Here is a 21732-nt window from a genome sequence, read left to right as displayed (position 1 = left end):
CAATTATTACTACGGAAGCCCACCACTCAATTCAGTTTTTGGTGTGTATAAAATCTCATTGGTTATTTTCCGTACTTATTTTGGGAATTTTAAATTATTTTCCAACTCAGCGATATCTTTTATTCTGGCTTCATTTTCTCTTACACCTTCGGCTCATTCGTTTATTTTTCTGCGTCGCACATCTTTTAGACCATATCCTCGTAACACATTCATGAAAGTTTCTGTAATTCTTTCGACTACACACTTTAGAATAACACTATTTGTTTCCTTCCGAGTGTTAACACTCGGGGTGCTAGTACCCCTCATCGGTCGAAGATCATCATTATCAGGTTTATCATTCAGTGGATAAATCGCATAAGCAATTAAATATCATTCTAGGTCAATATACAGTGAATTCACTAATAACAAATGCTTGTAAATGGCTGACGATTGGGACAACAACTCCGTGTAAGAAGACTTGTTGCTATGAATTTTGTGGTTATCAGCCAAAGAGTATTAAACGCTATAGTTTAGGGCCAAAGCCATATTTGAAATGTGGAATTGGTGTCAGAGGAAAATCACAACTCTGCATAAATCGTGGTGGCAGAAAATACAGAGTTTTGAAACGGTATTATGATTTTAAAAAAAGAACGATGGTCAGGCTACTAGCTGTAGACCGACAACTAGTGGTTCAATGAAGGATGTTAAGGATTATCTCATTAGATTTTCTGCCGAGAAATACATGATTATATTGCTTTACAATTCAACAAGTCATTAATATTTTTAGGAATATGAGATTATTAATTTTGACTAAAGATATATGCTATACAAAAGGAGCAAGGAAACAGTATCGAAGAATTCAGAAGGCACCCCATCTTTGATAATTATAAGGCAAATCGCGCTGGTGTAATTAGAAAGATTGGACTGAAAAAAGGACGGTTCTGTTACTAACGCCGGTTAATTCATGTTCCCTGTTGGGAAAAAGGTATCACTATCATATATTTGTTTATGAGTGTTGTAATGGCTTGATAAAATACTGTTATGCCGTCAGTCACCTTGACGGCAGTCCACTTAATAATTCTTTACATAATCTTGAAGCTATTACGCAGAGAGAAAATTGTAGAAAAAGGGAAGCAGGAGGACCCAGAAATTCATGGTTAGTTTTCTCAGTAAGCGTAGACTCAGAATCCGATAGCTAGATATGAAAATAATTTCATTCAATGACCAGCGCATGTAAATATTTTGGTATTTATTCTATTTCAGCAAGATGTATAGCAGAAGGTATAATTAACTCAACATTTTCAAAGGGATATAATCAGAAAATACAATTTCAGTATATATAATTAAACCACCTTAGATTCCATGGAATCTAAAGATTTATGTAATTGCAGGCTGTCATATACCAGCACGTGCATTTAAGGGAGATAACTCTGCAGGGGCTAAAGTCCCTGACTAAACAGTACGACTGAGCCGTTTCACGGTCTGTCGGCAACTCTGAAGACGCGCATACAATGCTATTTTTTTTAAACCACAGGACGCTTAAATTTCGCGTATAATATTTTATTTTCACGTGGCATATCATCGCGAAGGAAACTGTCAACAAGCACTTGATTTCCTGTGTCCTTATAAGTTTCATATATAACATGGTTAGTGTTATAAAAACAGCACGACTCATACAATTCTAGATTTGGTGATATTCAACGTATATTTTTTAAAAGAAAATAAGAACATGACCTTGTGTGTCGTTATAGGTTTTAAAAAATGGTTAATGTTATAACCTATGCAATGTCAAACGCCCTTATTTCTGATTGATAGTCAATCTGTATAAATATAGACGTGAGCCCGACTGAGATTGATAATGTGTTCTGTCCCGAAGCGGAGAAACCTGTCGACGGTTTGAAAAATCTTTAAATTAGAGGGGGCTGCGCCTGACTCAAGCGTCAATATATATGTACTGATTATTGATAATTCGCGTCCCATCACACGAGGCTTGTGAGGGGCGCTCTTTTTTGCGCCCAACGGGATTCGCTTGGGGTTGGGGGAGTGCAAATTATCATGATCAGAAAACTCCTGTTGACCGTAGAGCAGCGCTGAATAATTACTAATCTAAGACCATGAGAGGCCCCCCCCCCATAGTAAAACATAAAAATAGATATATATATAGTGTAAATATATGTATATAATGATGTATATATGCTTCTAAACTAATAATAGTGTTGTATGTATGCTACTAGTCTGTATATACTGCTGTATATCTGTATAGTTAAGAATTGTAAGTATAAGATAAGTATAGTTAAGAATCTCCAATATTAAGATATATTTATAGTGTAAATATTTGTATATTGTGTAAATATTTTTGGTATATGAAAGAAATATTTGTATTATATAATGATTCACGAAAATATTAATGCGATTTTTTTGCAATCGAAAATGGTATACAACATTCTGATCAACTTGATCATGAAAATAATCACAAATGATTTTGAAATCTTATAAGAACGAAAATCAGAAGGAAGATGTACACTAGCAGCCGAATCCAAGCTAGGATCAACGATGATACACAAATTCAGCAATTAGTTCCAATCGCAACGGCGATAGATAAAATTGGATCAGAGTTGCCTCGCGAATATGAAACAAAAAGAGCGTTTAAGACAACGAATGCAATTTATGGAGGACCCATGCTAACGGTTGACTTGTTTTTCTAGTGTATTAAGATCATTCACATGACCTATCTAAACACCAGCTTGATCAGTACCTTCTAATAACTGTGGTTGAGTACCAGCTTTCTCTCGATGAATCTTTCGAGTCGCTTTGGTTCATTCTGCTATTTTCCCGATTGCCTTAGTAGTTTGTTCCCGCGATGAAAGATGACCTTTAGTTGCTTTTGTGGCCGATTTAAACAATTTCTCAGCACCTTCTTCAAATTCCACATGAGCTTTCATTCTGTTGTAGCGGCTGTTTGAAAGAATCGCGGTCGTTGAATATTTCTTAATTGCCTGTAATCCTTGTCGAGTTAGTTTTGATATATGAGATTCCATAGTTAGTTCAGAATCAGTCATTGCTATTAAATATAGCAATGATTTAACTACGTCACCTGATAGTGCTACTTATTTTTTTACTTGCGCACAGCAGCAGAGAGGGTGAACGTCCAACACTTGTGTCTCGGGGAAACGATGACGGTCCATGATAATTTGATACACAAAGTTGGGGTGGGTGGGATAAAATGGTGAGCCGTCTGTAGGGGATATCACGTGTGTGTAAATGCTATAGTGATTATCGTTTTGTCAGAAGGATATACTGCACTCACAAGTTCGTGCAGTATTCCATCCCAAAACTCGTTCATATTTTCCCATACAAATGCAGTAACCTATAACTCTTGAAAATGGTAAATTAGTTCCGCATGACGTAAACAAATTTTGACGTCATACTTTGAGTGGTGTTTTCCAGCGTTCTCGCTCGAAAATGCCGGTTTTCGGATGAACAGGCTATTGTGTGTGTGTGTATATATATATATATATATATATATATATATATATATATATATATATATATATATATATATATATATATATATATATATCCAGTCTAAATAGCGGTTATATTACCAAGAATTCAGATTTTATATGAAATTTCCCAGATGTGTGATAACTTTACTATGCTGACAGTTTAATAATTCAATACGCGTGTACATACTTTGTTGAAAGCGTACACTGTATATCTGCCCTTGTGTATTTCGTCGATACATCAGGATGACTTATCATTTTATTAATGATTTAAAATTATAACCGACAACACAGTTCTTGATCAATAGGCGCATAGGTTTATGTTGTTTGTACTTGGGGCGAGCCTTGCAGGCAGATAAATAATATATTCGCACGCGAGAAAAATATAATTTTGGTGTTGAATTTCTACCACCTTTAGGCAACATCTGGACTTTGGGAAATCTTTTATTAATATTGCTGGTAGGCGATCTATAAACGTATCCATCTGATAGCCCGTTCATTTCGAATTTGTTTTCACACGTGTTTATGTAGTTCTTTCTTCCTTTATTTTGTCTTGCTTTTTGTTTTGAGTAAAAGTTTTTTTTTTATTAGAGAGACATTTGTGTCACTTTTCGTTTTTGTTAAAGTTTTTGAAAAACATGTTGGGTGGGAATGTGATGGGGACTGTAGGGTTCTATTTTTGGTAACGATGATAACTGATTGGCATGAAATAGTTTCAACCGAGTAACATAGTTGAGAAAAAGTCGCCCTATATACATTTATTGATCGATTATTTGTCTTTAAGTAATTAAATATCTTGTATATATCATGTACTGCTTAAACACTTGAAGAGTACGCACAAAAGTATGATAGTACCCCTTACACACACGTGATATCCCCTACAGACGTCTCAAACGCTAACTCTTTGAAGAGTACGCACAAAAGTATGATAGTACCCCTTACACACACGTGATATCCCCTACAGACGTCTCAAACGCTAACTCTTTGAAGAGTACGCACAAAAGTATGATAGTACCCCTTACACACACGTGATATCCCCTACAGACGTCTCAAACGCTAACTCTTTGAAGAGTACGCACAAAAGTATGATAGTACCCCTTACACACACGTGATATCCCCTACCGACGGCTCAAACGCTAACTCTTTGAAGAGTACTTACAAAAGTATGATAGTATCCCTTGCACACACGTGATATCCCCTACAGACGTCTCAAACGCTAACTCTTTGAAGAGTACGCACAAAAGTATGATAGTATCCCTTGCACACACGTGATGTCCCCTACAGACGGCTCAAACGCTATCTCTTTGTTGTCTTGTAAGAAGGTAAGCTGTTGACACTATTTACCATTTCAAATCATATATGAAGTCAAACATATTCTGCAAATGTCGAAACGTAGCGTATGATTTGGGTTACACAGTCAAACTAACTACTAAATATTATCGATGAAGATTTGTAAAAAGTCTAAGCTAAAACAATTACATCAAAAGCCTTCCTTTTCTGTCTATATAAGATGATTGTGGTATATAACATTCATTTAAAGAAATATTCGGGAATTCGTTTTTTCCCCTGTAATGACTATATTTCATTATTTGTATTGGAATTAGGGGTGCAACAATACGCCCAAAACCGTATTGCGATATACCAAACCCCTTTTGCAATACATATTACAATACAGAAACATTTAATGAAAACAATAAAATAATCACTATAGCATTTACTACTTGAGAAAAAACAACATCTCTAAGCGATGTTACCTTGTAAGACATCAAAATGGCAGTCAAATGAACATACAAAATGGACATAAAACTAATCAAATCCTCAAGCAACTGAAATCAGTCAAACTATCAGCAAATACAAATCTCAAAAACATTCTTAGTCTATCTGTGTTTTAATTTTAACTTCACAGGAGAGATGTTTTAAATGTCTTCACACACTTGAACTATATTGTTTTCAATCTGTATAGTAAGACGCTAAATAGGTCATTGCATATATTTCTTTGAGTAAGGAAAATTAATGTCAACAACGTCTGAACTCAAAGCAGCCCTATGCGCGGTAAGAATATCTCCTGCTATATTAAATACTCTCTTTGAGGGCAAGGAAGTGGCATGAATGTATAGCCTTTTCCTAGCAGCGGGGGCGGGGGGGGGGGGGCTACGGCCTCGTTTTGGTATTTATTTTGTAAAATCCACCCTTCTACACTACTTTATCCCCTACTGGGATGCGCTACAGGGTATATAAATGTATACTGACTATTTGTTTATTGATCTCGAGACAGTCATGCCGTCGATCTGCCCTCCCCGCTGCTATGGGGATCCAAATCTTCCAACTTGAAGCAAAATTGAATGCTTGTAGAGCGAGCGGGGTAAACGGTGCAGTCGCCTACCTGCGGCCCCGACATTGTGTATAGGTATAAGTAAAATATTTTCGTCGACTGCGTTGAATGAGTTCATTGACCGAGAAACGGTTTTAGTTTGTGCAGTCGCCCGCGTTTGTTGTTATTAATAGAGGGGACGTAAATTATCCGGTCTTAAAGTGCTTTTTAGGTTAGGCGTGTAGCGACGACGAGTGAGTATGTGGGGGATACAAGTGAGAGTTGCAGTCTCAACCAAACATTTTATCGAGACCAATGCGATACCTCGATCTAGGGTCATGTACATTTATCGTACCAATCCAGGTGGGTTCGCTCGAGCGTGTGAGAAAAAGAATTTAAACTTGATTATATCCATGTCAACGGAAGACCAATTTTGATGAATATTTCGTAAGGTCAATCCCATTAAATACCGCCATAACTTTGCAGTTATCTCTGATGACGTTAGGTATTTGAACATATCGCTGAGTAACATATATCACATTCGTGTTTTTTTGTCTTCCTCGAGAAAATATTCGAGCTGGATTTGCTTGTTTGTCTAACATCACATCATAGTATACTAGGAGATTGTTGATATCCCTTTCGAGATCATCGGCCGATGGAGTCTCATCGATATCTGTAATAAAGTCAATAATATCATCCCCGGCCGATTTGTCAGCTGCAGTCTCCTTCGCATTATCATTAAAATTCCTCAACACACTGTAGCATCGTTGGTCATCCATTGATGGTGCCACTAAATATAACTTATCTCACTTAAGCCATCTCGTTATCATGATGTGTAACAATTGAGTCTTTCCAGACCCTGATGGCCCTATAATAATTGCTTGAATAGAGTTTGGTAATGCTGGATTGTGCTGACGGGTTCTAGTTCTCGTGTCGCTGAAAAGTCAATGACATCCATATTAATAATAAATAATAACGAATAATATGTACTTATATTGTGTTCGATGCAAGGGACCCACCAATACCAGTGAATTAGCATAAAAAACAAGAGAATCAAAAGGCGTATACTTACAGGCAAGTATGTGAAATGTGGCACAAAATACAAGTTTATTTCATCTCGTGAGAAGTCGGGTAGTGATATTGCTGCTTCACTTGGAAAATTACCAGGGTCTCCATGGGCTAAGTATAATGGCAAAAAAAGTCTTCCTGGATATAATTATTGCGGCCGTGGAACCCGACTTGATATTCGACGAACGAAATCAACCCAAACTAGTAGAGTGTACCATGAATGCGATTGATCAGGAGTGTCGTGTTCATGATGTCGCGTAGAAAAGTCCCGATTTACAACAACGACATATCACAGATGTGAAGTCGATACACGTGCCAAAGTGAGTAAAAAATAAACTCTGGGAGAATCACTAGCTAATTGGCTGATAAGATCTGCGATGAAAGGCAAATAAGTGTTAGGTACTGGGTAATTAATCGGCCGATAATTATTATTATAATGATGGAGTCAGATTATTATAGCCCAAATGGATACTGGAGGGGTAGGGTTGCTATTAGTAAACTTGCTGGCGCTGCAGGTGTTACACGTGCTGCAGCTGCAGATTGGTTAGGACGATCGGCAATGTGGTAAATGTATATAATACCCCATACACAAATTCAATATGGGCATTTTGATGTCAGTATCCAGATGAAGTTCATCAGGCCGATATTTTGTTTTTACTCTATTATACTATTTAAACGTTCACAAATATGCACTAACTGTTGTTGACGTTGCAAGTAGATACAAAGAAGCACAGCCGTTTTATTAGCTAAAACACCAACCGAAGTTGCATCTGTGTTTGAACGAATTGATCGACGAGGGCCCTTGCAATGGCCACAGTTACTACACGTTGCTACTGACAAATGATGTCTTGGTACAGTAACATCGATGATGAAACAATTCAACGTCAAAATTAGATGAGGCATAACGCAATTCATCGTGATCAGGCAATCGTTGAACGATGTAATCGAACACTTGCTGAGCGATTACTTGGATATCAATACGCTCAAGAAATTTCCACAAGCACAAGATTTTGTGAATGGGTTAAAAGACTAGCAAATGGGATAGCCGCGTTAAATAATGAAATTACACGTATAATTTCTATGAAGCCCATCAATGCAATCACGAAAAAACGCATACCAGTACAACGACATGACTCTTTCTCAAAGCAACCATTACTAGGTAAAGTAACTGTCAGATACTTATACGAGCCGGGGGATCTTGAAGGAGGGGGTAAAAAAAGAGCAACTGTACCAGTCTGGAGTGCAAACGCATATAAAATGTTTAGTGTGGTGAGATCCACGGGTATACCTGCAATCTACATATTAGATTCAACTGCTCCTCAACGTGGATTTGTCCGTGAACAATTAAAATTAATTCCTGAAGATACTCAGTTACCACCGCCTTCCCGTGAGTGAAGGTTCACTGGCCCAGGGAGCTTACCCCTTCAATGAGCTAGCCCAGGGCGCTAGTACGCCTATGTCGATTACACTCAAGACAGGCCAGCATCACATTTTCACATGTATGACCACGACTACTATTAATTCTGTCCATGGTAAATTGTCTTGGATTATTATTCGAATACTGCTGCCATAACATTACTGCGTTACAGCTCGCAGAGTGATTATTTTGTTGTCGTAGCTTCATGATCGGCGACACATCAGAATCAAACTCTACTCGTTATCGAGCACCGGACGCCTTTCGGATGTAGTCTTATTAATGTATTAAATTCGTTCATGGACTCATTGATTGTCCTGTGGTCCTCGAGCATTTCCTCATAATAATCGACATGTTCTTTTAATCACCAGTGTGGGGATTCGCCGACAAAGGGTGGTGGTGGTGACCATTATCGCTGCACATAATAACTGCTGTATTTGTCGTCAACAGCTATTGAAGAAACATTTTTAACCCGTCTACGGATACCGTGCAGATCACATCCCAGATAATACTCTTAGCGATATATTTCTCACCCATCCGTTCTGGGGTCCATGCGTCTCCCTCCCATCGAAAGAACTGTGATAGGTATGTGACTTAACCCCTCATTGTTTCATCTCTCTGACAAGCCGGTAAGTCAAAGTCAGCACAACCATATCATTGCTTAGGAATAAGTTTATTAAGCGTGTTGTTTTACCTGAACCTCTCAGCCATTAAGATAAACATTTTTATGCCAGCAACATGATTGTGTACAGACGGCGCCGATGACAACTGTGAGTTCCTGTAAAGGTAGCAGCTTATAATCCGCAGATTCCGAATAATCAAGTATCGTCTCATTCTTGACTCGCCAACTACTCCAGGACGTTAATGCCCCAGGAATGCTAGTGTTCTCAGGAGCATCTCCTGCACTTGTATCACATTCATCTTACAATTCAATCCAATATTCGTTTTATCGTGATAAAACGAATCTGTGGCGACTCTGACCTCTGTATCATAAAATCTGTTGTCATTGATATTAGATTTATATAAATGTACGCAAGCATTGAAGATCTTAAATGAGTATATTGAGGTGAATATCCATCATAATAACACACAATAGTACCCAGCTTAGTTCCATCCTTCAAAAATATACTCTCTTAGTACGAGAACTAGCCTTTGCTCGTTGTGTCTTTGATTATAAAACCAAGTTCAGCCTCGTCGATAATTAATCGTTTACGACTTCGTCGATGATGCGATGATACTCCTTGTGTAAATTTACCAATGGCTTTCCTACTCAAATTTGCAAGTGACATCTCAATGCCGCTGTTGTCACTTCCAGGTGCTAGCACCTGCGGTTCTGGCACCCAAATTTGTTTTTGTGGCCGATACGAATTTATTGCTACACTTCAACTATAACAAGATCGCTGAATCAAGCATATACCGTAATAATACTATTGGAAGCAAGCCACGTTTATTTCTTGCACAATAATCGTCGGGATTTATCTCTGGATCGGGTTTATTAAAATGTCGGCCAAACCAAGCAACAATTACAAGACGAATCCCCTTAACAAATTAAAATGACTCAACACATGCAGATCCTGTCAAGTTGAGGTCGGGTTTGGGTCCATTTATCGATACCCTAGTTATCTCATGGGTAGAATGCCCAAATCGCTTAAAATACAGCGCACACTCACCCATCCCAAGAAAACTTCCAGGGTAACATGCAACCAAATCAATGGAGATAACTTCGCTGAAATAATGCTTCGTATTCCACAACCTTCCGTGCTCATACTTGACACACAATAGCTGAATATCCTCGAGAAATTCTTTCGACGTTGGTCTCCATGAATTTTTCTTCTGAGCTAAATGAGCGACCATAGACGTAACAGTAAAACAATTACTTAGTAATCATTATATCTATTTGTTGTCGACGGTATATTTTCTTGCGACTTCCGTCATCGTTGTATGATAAGATTCAGCACGATAAAGATCGCCGCACGGTCGCACAAATTGATCAAATCATTGTTGTTCATCATCACTCTGAAACAGCCACACTGCCACTGGATCGGTTTTTACTGATCTCACGAATATATTCAGATATATCATCACCGTCAGTATGAGCACTACCAGTACTTCATCTCGTGGAAATACGGTTATACTCGACGTCCACGCGTGCTCGATATAGTCAGTTAGTGTGATCGGTGTTCCATTTTTCAAGTACTCAGCGTTGTACAAAACTTAGCCGGTTATTTGAGCCGTTATTGAAAATCTTAAGGCCTTTTCTAACTCAGCAATAACCTTAACTGTCGCCCCACTTGATCGCACTTTAGCTTTCCATTGATTTATTTTATCACATCGTAACGCTGTCAGACCCTTTCCTCCTAATACGTTCGAAAGGTGTTCTGTGACTCTCTGGGCGACACAATTCAAAATGCGACCACCCCTCGCACTTGTGCCCCTACCGCTAGGACCCTCGCATTGGTGCAAAGGCATTAACATCAGGCTCGTTTAACAGATAAATAGCATGAACCACTTCAGTCATCGCACATGCTTTCTTGTAATATGATTTGTCAACACCAGTTAACATTCCTGGTCTAGAATTTCTATCAAACACGGCAACTCCCCACCTTCGGTGCACGCGGTTTTGAGAATCACGAACAGGGACAAGTTTATCACGAATAACCCAAGATAACATTGCCGTTGTCGTCGACGGCAACGATAAATTTTATTCAGAAAAAAATATCCTTGTCCGTCCTGTAAATAATCCACGATTTTTGCTGCTCGCTGGTTATTCATGGTAGCATCTATGAAAGTATTGTCGTGTCTGGCTCTCAGTGTTGACCATACATGAATTATCTAATCATGTCTAAACTCGTTCTTGGCCACCGCGGATAAGATCAAGTAATTTCAAATGACCCGCAGCTGAAAAGCGAAAATGTTATTCAGGAAGATTACACCTTTATTACTCCAAAAACTTTACTTAAATTTATTTGTTGAAAGAATAACAAGAAATAGATTACTTCACGAAATAATGCGCATTGTGATTATCTTTGCTACGGAAACCTATTAAAGTCACAGAAAAATAATAATAAAATCTTAAGATTTCGAGAAAAATCTCAAAAAGTGTTGGGACATCCCCTCCTAGAAGAAAGTGTCTACTAGCAAGTCAAATAAAAAAATAATAAAAGCTCGAAATATCAAGAAACAAAACAAAAGAAAATTGAGAAAATTGTCCAGAAAAAAATACGTTATTTTGATGATAATAGATACTACTTTTATCGGGAGAAAACTAGTTTTATTTACTTCTCTCTGATCCTATTCGGCTTTCATATTTAGCAGCTGTTGGGATTAATCTTCGCTTTGCGAATGGTTGCCGATCAACGTCGAACAGCAAAGATGATGTAGGCATGCTTATTGTATCAGTTCTTTACGAAACAAAAAGCGGGATGAGTAATTTCCACTAATAATCAAAAACAGTTTCGTGTTTTTGTAAGTAATAAAATATTGAAATAATGTCATCTATTTTGGATCATGAATTAGATATCTGCATTTTAGCTTTCGAAGCGGAGATGTTACGCCATTTTTTTTTCAAGATTTTTTTACATAAGGGTCTTTTATGGCAATTTGTACTACATACATACATACATACATACATACATACATACATACATATTGTAGTTGCATATATACAGGGTTTCCAGGTGGCTGAGTGATCAAAGGCACTCACTTTTATAGATTATTGACATGTTACTTCTGTCCTCGTGCGTTCGACCAACATGGGTATGTGAGAAAACTTGCCAGTAGCTTTCAGGGTCTACCCGGTTTTTTTTTCCACCAAATATACTGGCCGCCATGTATAGCCTCTCATGTGCTGAAAAATTGCGTTGAACCCACACAGACAGCTACACATATTCATTTTATAATAATTTTTCACAAAGGCCTGTGAAAAGCCTTAGAATAAATCGCTGTTATTGGCTATGAATTTCACTCGCATCTATTGCTCCAGTTTGCCAGCTCAAAATAAAATATGACTTTCACTCAAACTGGACAGGTTTGAAATAGGTTCACGGAACGTACTCCATGACAGTCAACATTCCAACATTCCAAGGACAGACATCATCTGATCCTTCAACTGTTCGGGCGTGGGGCATGTAGAAGTCAGAAAAAATCGGCTTGTCATGTGTTTTTTCCGCTAACCACCAGTTCTTACTCGTGTGCAGATTCTTGGATGTTTTGATAAACTCATTCCGTACAACTAAGTACGGAAACAAACTCGACCCATTTCGTTCCTTCAGCCGCGTGCATGGTTTAAACAAAGCCCAGAGCACCATTGTCGTGATACATACCCCAATCACCATATACCAAAACCAGCAGCTTTTTGTCAGATTTGACAATCAGTCTTGGTGGCAACGATATCATTGTACCGGCACCGCCAGGCTGGTATTCGCAATTTGCTTTTGGTGCTGGCACTGCGGAGCCGGCTGAGGCCATCCCTACAATAATGAAAAACCTGCCTCGCGCCGTCATCAAGGAAAAAAGTGCCAAGCTCAAGGACATTGTATCCTCGACGAAGATGTCGGGGGTAGGGTGGAATGATGTTTACAGAGATTTATTGATTTTGCCGACTAAAAGAGAAGACCAACGCGGAATACCTATTGTCCACAATTTGCCTCGAAAGATGCCACGTAATTATCTGCTATGTCAATAAATCTGGTCTGGAAACACCATCCCGCAGATACGTGTCAAGGCTGAGCAACAACTCGTTGATCAGTGTTCTTTCTGAGTCGCTATAGTTAAAGACGCTGCAAAAGTTGTTAAAAGCGGAGTACATGTGGTTTTCGTTATGTCAATGCACGTTGTACTGACCAGACTTCTAGTTGGTCCATTGCTCTAACAAATAGGTGGTGTGCACCGACTCAAGTACATAGGTGGCGTTACTTGAATTTGTTTATGCTAATACCGATGGTTCAACGTTTTGGCTGTGCTTAAAAATAACCAGTCTGCAGTGATAAGACCAGAAGATGCTCTTAGAACCGAATCAACTTGCACCATTTATGATGGGTATTACAACATAGACACTTTCAAGACAGTTATGCAGTCCTCCACTCCTGGAATAACATAGTAACCGCCTCCCTTTTGCTATCAGAAACCAAATGTTCAATCTAGGACGGTTCGCCCACATCTTTGGGTTTATACCATATACGGCTTTCTTGCCAAGGTGCATATATGTAGTTCCCAATCGCTTCGAATTTATCACCATCCGGCTGCTTTATAGCCATCACGTTCAGATAAACACAACCGACAATATTTTTGACGGAGAAAAATCTTACCAAGTTTCAAGTTATTTCTGTGTGGTGAGTCCTTGGGGACATGCGTACTGTCTCCTATTATAAAAAAAAAAAAACACACTGGCACAGATCATGTTATGGCGTCCTGTGTGAGCTTTCGATAAATTAGAAACAAAACCAGTTAATATGCTAGAATGCACTTGCAGTTAAGCATTAGTGTTCCCACAAGTGCAAACTACAAGCACACAATGAGTCGTATGGTCCTGGCTTCTTTGCCTATGGCGCTGCGAGATCTTGCAGGCCATAACCATCGTTTGCACGAGAGACGGAAATTACTGGTGTGAATTGAACTTTAATGGCTAATATTTCGCACGAAAGCCTTTACAATCGGTTTTACTTCTATGATAACCTCCGGGACGCTCTTAGGTGCGAGGGCCATAATGTTGATTCACAGCCGACGGGATTTTCTGCCATTCTAGCCATCTCTGGATTTCTCAGCTAGAATTTGCTTAGCTTAAAACATTCTCAAAAGTGAGTTAAGGGTGATCAACCATACAAAGAACACTAACCAAGACATATATGTCACATTTTACAGGCGACTGGAATATCGTTTGGCCATTTCTGTCAAGTCGTGAAATAATATCAAAAGTAAAGTATAAATACACATCAGTATGTTGGTTTGATGATTGCGTCAGATCTGCTGCGATAGAAGGAGAAAAAAAAAACAAACAACAAACGACAATGATCCGCTGGTAACTTTGCCTCATTTCGCTTTAGTATTGTGCCATATGAACAAAAGTAGTTCATTGGCGGTGAATTACATCAGAGGTTTCTTTCTAGAGGTTTCTTGGCTGAAAGGCCAAGGACGTTCTGGCTTAGGTTAAGTGTTAGCATTTGGCTCATGACCACGTAAGTTCTTAGCATGATATGCACATGTTTTCTTATCCAAAATCATGTAACTTTAAAAGTAATGTATATTTATGAGCACAACCCCCACATTCCAAAAGTATTTTAAACTTCGAGGCAGTAGCGTTGCAATGGCCCAAACAACCCCCGCAGCTGCGGGGAGGCTCAAAATTCCTTTCAAATAAATCTTTGGCGTCTAGGTCCCAGAATTAAGCTGGGAGTGGGGAAGAATTCTTGTTGCGCCACTAAGTTTATTGACTTGGGCAAATGGAATGGTGAATGTTCATTTCTCTGGCAATATTTATGCTAGAATTGCTCAATATTGACGAGCTTGCCATGCCTTTATTTCGTATTTTACTGGATTTGGTTAAACCAAATTTGCGCTTAATTATGGTCACTTGACTTTTTGGCATGATACATGCATATTAGCCTACCTTGAATAATGAAAAGTGGTGGGTGGATGCATCTACATTAAGTAACACACCCTTATAACAAAAATAAGTCCATTTGTCCTATATATCATGCTTATAACAAAAATAAGTCCATTTGTCCTATATATCATGCTTAAGTGACTTTCTTGAAAGTTTAAGTTGATAGTTCATTTGTTAGGCGTTGTTTATGTTCCAGTCATGAAACATAATTTGACGCATCTCAGTTGGTATTACACCCTTACAAGTATAGAAGGCCACGGTGACCTGCATTTTACGCAGTACTACCAAAGATTAAACATTTTATGTTTAGCTCATGATCACATAGATTCTTCCATGATATATCCTAGCCTACTTTCTGACCAGTGTAGTTAAAAAAAGGATTAACCGTGTTTTTATTCAATGGTAAACTTTTATATTAATGACGGGCTACACATTGTATATTGTGATAAGTTAGGAGCCGGCCATTTTATTGTCGGATGGTGTGGAGGGGTATATAATTTTGGGGGAAAATCCAGCCTCTAAATAGCATCATATATATATATATATATATATATATATATATATATATATATATATATATATATATATATATAATTCAAACAAAAATTATTTAGGTAAATTACAAAAATATCTTGGTTTTAAAGTGTAAAAAAATTCCTGCCATTACTCATCTGCAAATGAACTGGTCGGTCATTAACCTTAGCATCTTAACTGTGTAGTATACATGTAAATTATAAATGTGTATTATACATGTGTATTCTATATGTTAATGAGTGGAATGCAGACTCTTTATTCTATTCAGCTGTAGTGAACAAAGGACCGACCATTTTCGTAGAGGGGTGTGTGATTTCACTGGAAAAACAATTCCTGTCCTCAAATGACTTGAAAGATACAATTTTACTTTGGTTTAAAGAAAATGAAACATATTACACCCATTATATTATCGGGAAAAAAATAATTTCTCTCGAAGTAAAGAGAAAAAAGAACTTTGTTTGCACTGCTGCATTATTGGATGTCACTTCATTGATACTAAAAAACAAGCGACTTTCACCCAGTAAATCTGTTTTTAAGGACGGGAAATGATAGCACAGTAGCTCCTGAAGCATAATTAATATTAAAAGCATAATACAAAAACAACATTAATATCTGGATTGTATCAACTCTTTACAGTACATTTTCATTGGTATGATAGAAAAGAATGTTCCTTCTTTATTGTTTTATGTATTTTATGCCCTGGCACAGTATGTATCTATGTAATTATTTTGTCACTAAATTCTATGTCAACACTATAATGACTAAATAGAGCCAATTATAACATTTATTTTTCATTTTAAAAGATTAGAAGTAAAAATATTAAGATAACAAATTGCAACGTAACCCCCCCCCCAACCCCCCGCCATTTAGTTAGAAAGGGGGTCAACATTTCATTAAGATTACTTAAGACTGATCATATATTGATGATTAGAGCTTACAGTGGGTACAGGAGACTTACTAAAATCTTTATAGAGGAGAGCTGTGTTATCGTTGATTAGTCTCGGGTTTTGTTTTCTTTTCAGATGCAAGAACTTGACAAACCTGCGATCCAAATTCAATAAAAGTAACCAACATGATACAGCTTTTTGATTTTTAAGAACAACACTAAAAATACTTGAACAATGGTCCCTGTCAGATCTGCAAGAAAGTAATAGCAAGATTCAATTGGTCACTTTTATACTATTCCTTTCAGGCTGCTTTCTGATGTACCTTCTAACGGTGGGCAGTGTCAAAGCGTATGGTGTATTGTACACAGAATTTCTCGGATATTATGGGACGGGATCAGGCGATACGGCATGGGTCGGGAGCATTAGCCTGCTTCTTATGCTGGGGCTTGGTAAGACATGACTTTTTTCAACTCATCATATTAACATGCATGCTCAACCTATCTTGCTTGGCTGAGGGTCATGCGAGGCGTGGTAGCTCGGTGCAAAGTGTGCGGAAGGTCGCAAGTCGAACCCTGGCCGAGTCATACCGAAGACTTATAAAACTGGTATTTGCAGCTGCCTCGCTTGGCTATCAGAGGTTAGTATTAGGACTGGTTGGCCTGATGTCAGGATAATGTGACTGGGTGAGACAGAATGATGCGTGTCTGTTGTATGCTGCCCCAGTGCTAGACATCATTATAAACTGCTACAATGCAGACATTGTAGCGATATGACTGAAGAATTTTTAAAGCTACGTTAAAAGCACACACACACACACACACACACACACACACCGTTTTACCTGTTTATTCAGTATGTTGACGTTTCCATATATCTAAGACCAGCAATGTCTCGATTTGTAAAGGTGCACCTGTCTCATTACCAATGCAATGAAATACGAACGAAAGTAGCTGAGTTGAAATAGTATCTGAATTGTAATCCAAGGGTCGTGGGTTCGATACCTGTCTAATCCAGCCCTGGTCTACTGTGTCTTTATTCCGTTGGGAAAGGAACTATGCATGAAATAGCCAAATAAAGTGTCCAAATCATTGCTTGAAAGCAATCAATAATACTCTGAAAACGTATGTTAAATCTAACATAAATGGAGCAACACAGTTTTAAAGTGAACATGTACCCTTGTTAAATCTTTCTGGATGATTTAAAATTTGCATTGTACACGTGAAAAAGATTGAATGCTTATTTTCCAGATAGTCGCAGACAATAAGGTAAATTTTTCGATAATTCCCTGTCTATATTCGTAAGATTGAAAAGATACAAGAATAATTTCAGTTTGTGACAGGAAACACAATTTGCTGTATATTGATCATTTTACAGGCCCTTTTTCAAATGCACTGTGCCAGAGGTTCTCTTTCCGGCTCATCACCTTCTTTGGAGGAGTTCTTCTCGGGGTTGGTTATGTTAGTACTGCCTACGTCCCGAAGATGGAGCTGATGAACCTCACATTTGGGGTAATAACAGGTCAGTTTAACATCAAACATTCTTTTTCTTTCGTATGACATTTTTATTCCTCATATGTCAGTACATTTTTACATATGTAATATGTGACATAGGAATGCAAGTAAGTACCTACGCATGTACTTACATAGGCAAATATATATATATATATATATATATATATATATATATATATATATATATATATATATATATATATATATATATATACACATACATATATATATACATATACATATATATACATATACATATATATACATATACATATATACATATACATATATATATATATATACATATATATATATACATATACATATATATATATACATATATATATATATATACATATACATATATATATATACATATATATATATATATATACATATATATATACATATATACATATATACATATATATATATATACATATATATATACATATATACATATATATATATACATATATATATATATACATATATACATACATATATATACATACATATATACATACATATATATACATACATATATATATATATATATATATATATATATATATATATATATATATATATATATATATATATGTAGAGAGAGAGAGAGAGAGAGCGTGATGCCTTCGGTTCCCAAGGTCAGGCGACACTGTGTCCCCAATTCACCAAATTGGGGAGGGGGGACACAACATTTTCAAGCAACAAATGAAAATAGTACTAATAAACACGAGATAATTTTGTTTGCTTTGATAGTTTTGCTGAAAGTAGTATGTGAGAAAGCAGTTCCGAACACACCGAAACAGGTTTATTTTGACATTTTTTAATACGGTTTATTTTGACAATTGATTAACACCTCCTCATGTTTTAGTCACTATGACGTATAAAAAGAGCATACTACAGTTTCGGCTAGTAAAAACCAAAGCGGCCTCCCTTCCGGTTACTTAAACGCTGTGATATGCATGAGTTCGAGAAGACGTTCTCTGTTGATGCAGAACATACTAGGTTTCATGATGTATTCTCTATCGTAGACGGTGTGAAGCGTGTTGTGATCGTATAAATCTTTTTGTTGCTGAGCTGAAAGTAAAGTCTGGTCGGGCCTCTGTCCTACCACTTTGGTGAGCGCTAATTCTACCGTGATGTCAGTGTTCAGAAGATACACGTTAATGGTGGAATCTTCGAGATCCTTGCGATTTTCTATGATGACGTAGCTGTACCTGGTGGCGTCCACGGCATCCATGACGTCCCTCAGTGTATCAGGTTTCCGATAATTTTAAGTGTTCTAAAGTACTCTGTTCCCATGCAAGATAGATAATGCTGCCTGTTGGAGTCCGATTTATAGGTGATTCTAAAGATGGCATGATCCGATAATTCTTTTCGCAGCTCTCGCGTTAAAAATAATTGCCTGCTATACATACTGTTTTTGTCATGATGAGTTTTGAAGTAATAGGCATGTTATTTCTGATAACTGTAGCGCACCTTCGTTCAGCGAATCTAGGTTTTGCTAGATCACATATGTAAGGCTTTTTTATATTAGAGATTACTGTTAAAATAATCATAATGGATTTGCATCAGCAACTAAATTACTTTATTTCACAGAGTGGTATGATGTAATGGAGACGACCATCAAAGGATCTGAACTGGCTACGGTCATGGGCTGCTGACCTTTTGGCGATATCGATTCCATTGTAACAAAAAAGTATCCTCCCTCGGTAGTAGAGGGATGACGCTGCCTTGAGTCTGAGGATCTTTTTATTCAGCCTGCATTACGATGCTATACGGAACAATTATTGGACAGTAAAATCTTTGGAAATAAGATTTGCATGGATTTAGTTATCCCGGGTTTCCGATATTACCCAGATGGATACATTGTGAAGGACACTATTATTGCTGTCCTTCGAATGCCCGTTTGTGAGACGCGTAGTAACCCTGCCTAATTATTAGTATCCGTGGGTGTTATCGGGTTTAACTGTTTTGCCAGTTGCTTACCAAGGCTTGCTGATGGATGCGGTTTGCCACAAGTGCTCTTATTGCCACATTGATTTTACGCCGCGTTACGATAACAAATTCCATAACCGCGATTTTGGCCGGTACAACAATATCCCAGTAGATGTCGGGGATCACGACGACCGGGTAAATTACGTTGACGCTGGCGCGTTAGAGTTGTTGAATTTACTACGCCAAGGCCTGGACACGGAAGTGGTTTCGTACACGAAGGGTGAGCAAGTTTTAAGCTGTTATGAGATCTGTCTGATTTATCCGGATAAAAACATCATGGCGTATATTCCGTTTAAACTCATGGAGAGGAAGCAACACTACGTGGACCGTCAAGAGAATTACCGCAGTATTATCGACAAGGCCGTGTCGTGTGTTGCGTATTGATGAAAAAATAGTAAATACAAGTGTATAATAATGACCATCTGGAAAGTGCACCGCGTGTTTATACCGCGTGTTTAATAATTACGAACAAGGAGGCGCCCATCATGTGCGGACACAAAATTATTAGTGTTAAACCTTACTTACACAGGTTTCAGCAGTATTGGTGTGTCGGGTGAGGGAATCAAACAAGCAGTGGTAGACCGACACCGCTTTGCATTTGAATCTCACCGGGGAAACATCCCAGTTGGGTATGTCACAGCCCACGTGGACGGCATCAAAATCGATAACCTCATAGCAAATTGAGAAATAGTCACACAACACAAAAACTTTCGTCGCGGCATGGTGGTACTGTAAGAAATTTTGGCCGATGAAACAATGCGATCGACTTTTCTCCTGCTTCTAAACGTTGCGTTTTTTTCTTTTGCAGGCCCTGAAACTTTTCTGCCATAGTTTGTATCCTAACTGGAACACGGCCATCGACATCAAATCGATGATGATATCTACAGTTATTAGTTCGTAGGTCAGAATGGGCATGTCAAATTTGGCTCCACGCAAACAAGACCTGATTTTGTTGTGCAACTTTTTCGTAGGCTAAAACACCTGCTGGGCACCATTTTTGCTTCCACTTTTGGTTATATTTGTTTGAGCATTGTTTGTTAAGCTGATGTGCATCCGGATAAAATCAATATGAACGGATTGGGCGTAGTGCCCGTGGACACGATGCCGTCCGGAGTCACCCCGATTGGCACCACTGTCGTGATCGTCAAAACACATTTATCATACCTATGCGCATACTTGTACACGTAGACTTAGTGGTGGTAATAGCAGTAATAGGATTCCAGTTTGTGCCGGTCTTTCGCAGGCAGATGTTTGTCAATGTAATTAAAATCGAACAAAAGTTCTCGCCATCTTATACTTTTTTATCGACTAAACTCTGGAATAACACTTTGAGTTTCAGCAGTTCTTCCTTCAGGAATTTCATTTACTTTTCCACGCAAAGCTTTCGATTGCCGATATCAAATATTAGTCCGGGTTTGTCTGTTGAATCAGTCACAGGATAACATACCGTCATGTTTGCTTCAAGTTAACTGATTGAGTATGAGAAGATTCTCCAGCTTATCTGGAGATATCTGTATATTATTAGTCTCTAAGTAGCTGTAAGCTGCTAAAAACTTAGAAATATCGGATTCAGCATTGAGTTTATATTGGTATTTATAAAGGTAATAAAATGTCAGGGCCATTCTTTCTTCATTGAGGTTTGTCGTTTTGTACTCCATATTTCATGATCAAGTGTTTTAAAGATGTCGGGATGGTACCAAGCAATGTTTGTGCATTTAGCATCGTCAGATTTTATGTTAACAATCTTTTTCTGTGTCTCAGGTTCTGCCGCTGCAGTATCAGTGAAATTCCCTTTAGTAACGTTAACCACAGACCTAAGTGCGAGTGCGATTACAGGCTGAGACAGGTTAAGACTTTCCAGGTAATGATACGTTTCCGCGACCAGATCCAGATTGATTTTTCCATGTTTGTTATACATAA

At 37.9% G+C, this 21732-nt stretch overlaps 1 protein-coding gene across 2 annotated transcripts in view; it reads left to right on the top strand.

The window, feature by feature from the left end:
- The window catches only part of LOC149782812 (monocarboxylate transporter 12-like), an 80771-nt gene that overhangs the window by 35077 nt on the left and 23962 nt on the right, over positions 1 to 21732 (top strand). For both annotated transcript variants that reach the window (XM_089934329.1, XM_089934330.1), the window contains exons 3-4: positions 16603 to 16746; positions 17672 to 17815. In XM_089934329.1, coding sequence (XP_089790455.1) covers positions 16603 to 16746; positions 17672 to 17815 — 288 coding nt within the window. The remainder of the gene's footprint in view (positions 1 to 16602; positions 16747 to 17671; positions 17816 to 21732) is intronic.

The sequence above is a fragment of the Sinohyriopsis cumingii genome, chromosome 15 (genome assembly GCF_028554795.1).
Source record: "Sinohyriopsis cumingii isolate HCF-2022 chromosome 15, ASM2855479v2, whole genome shotgun sequence".
In the NCBI taxonomy this organism is placed as follows: Eukaryota; Metazoa; Mollusca; class Bivalvia; order Unionida; family Unionidae; genus Sinohyriopsis; species Sinohyriopsis cumingii.
The sequence above is the reverse complement of the archived record's forward strand: the minus strand, read 5'-3'. Positions and strand labels throughout refer to the sequence as shown.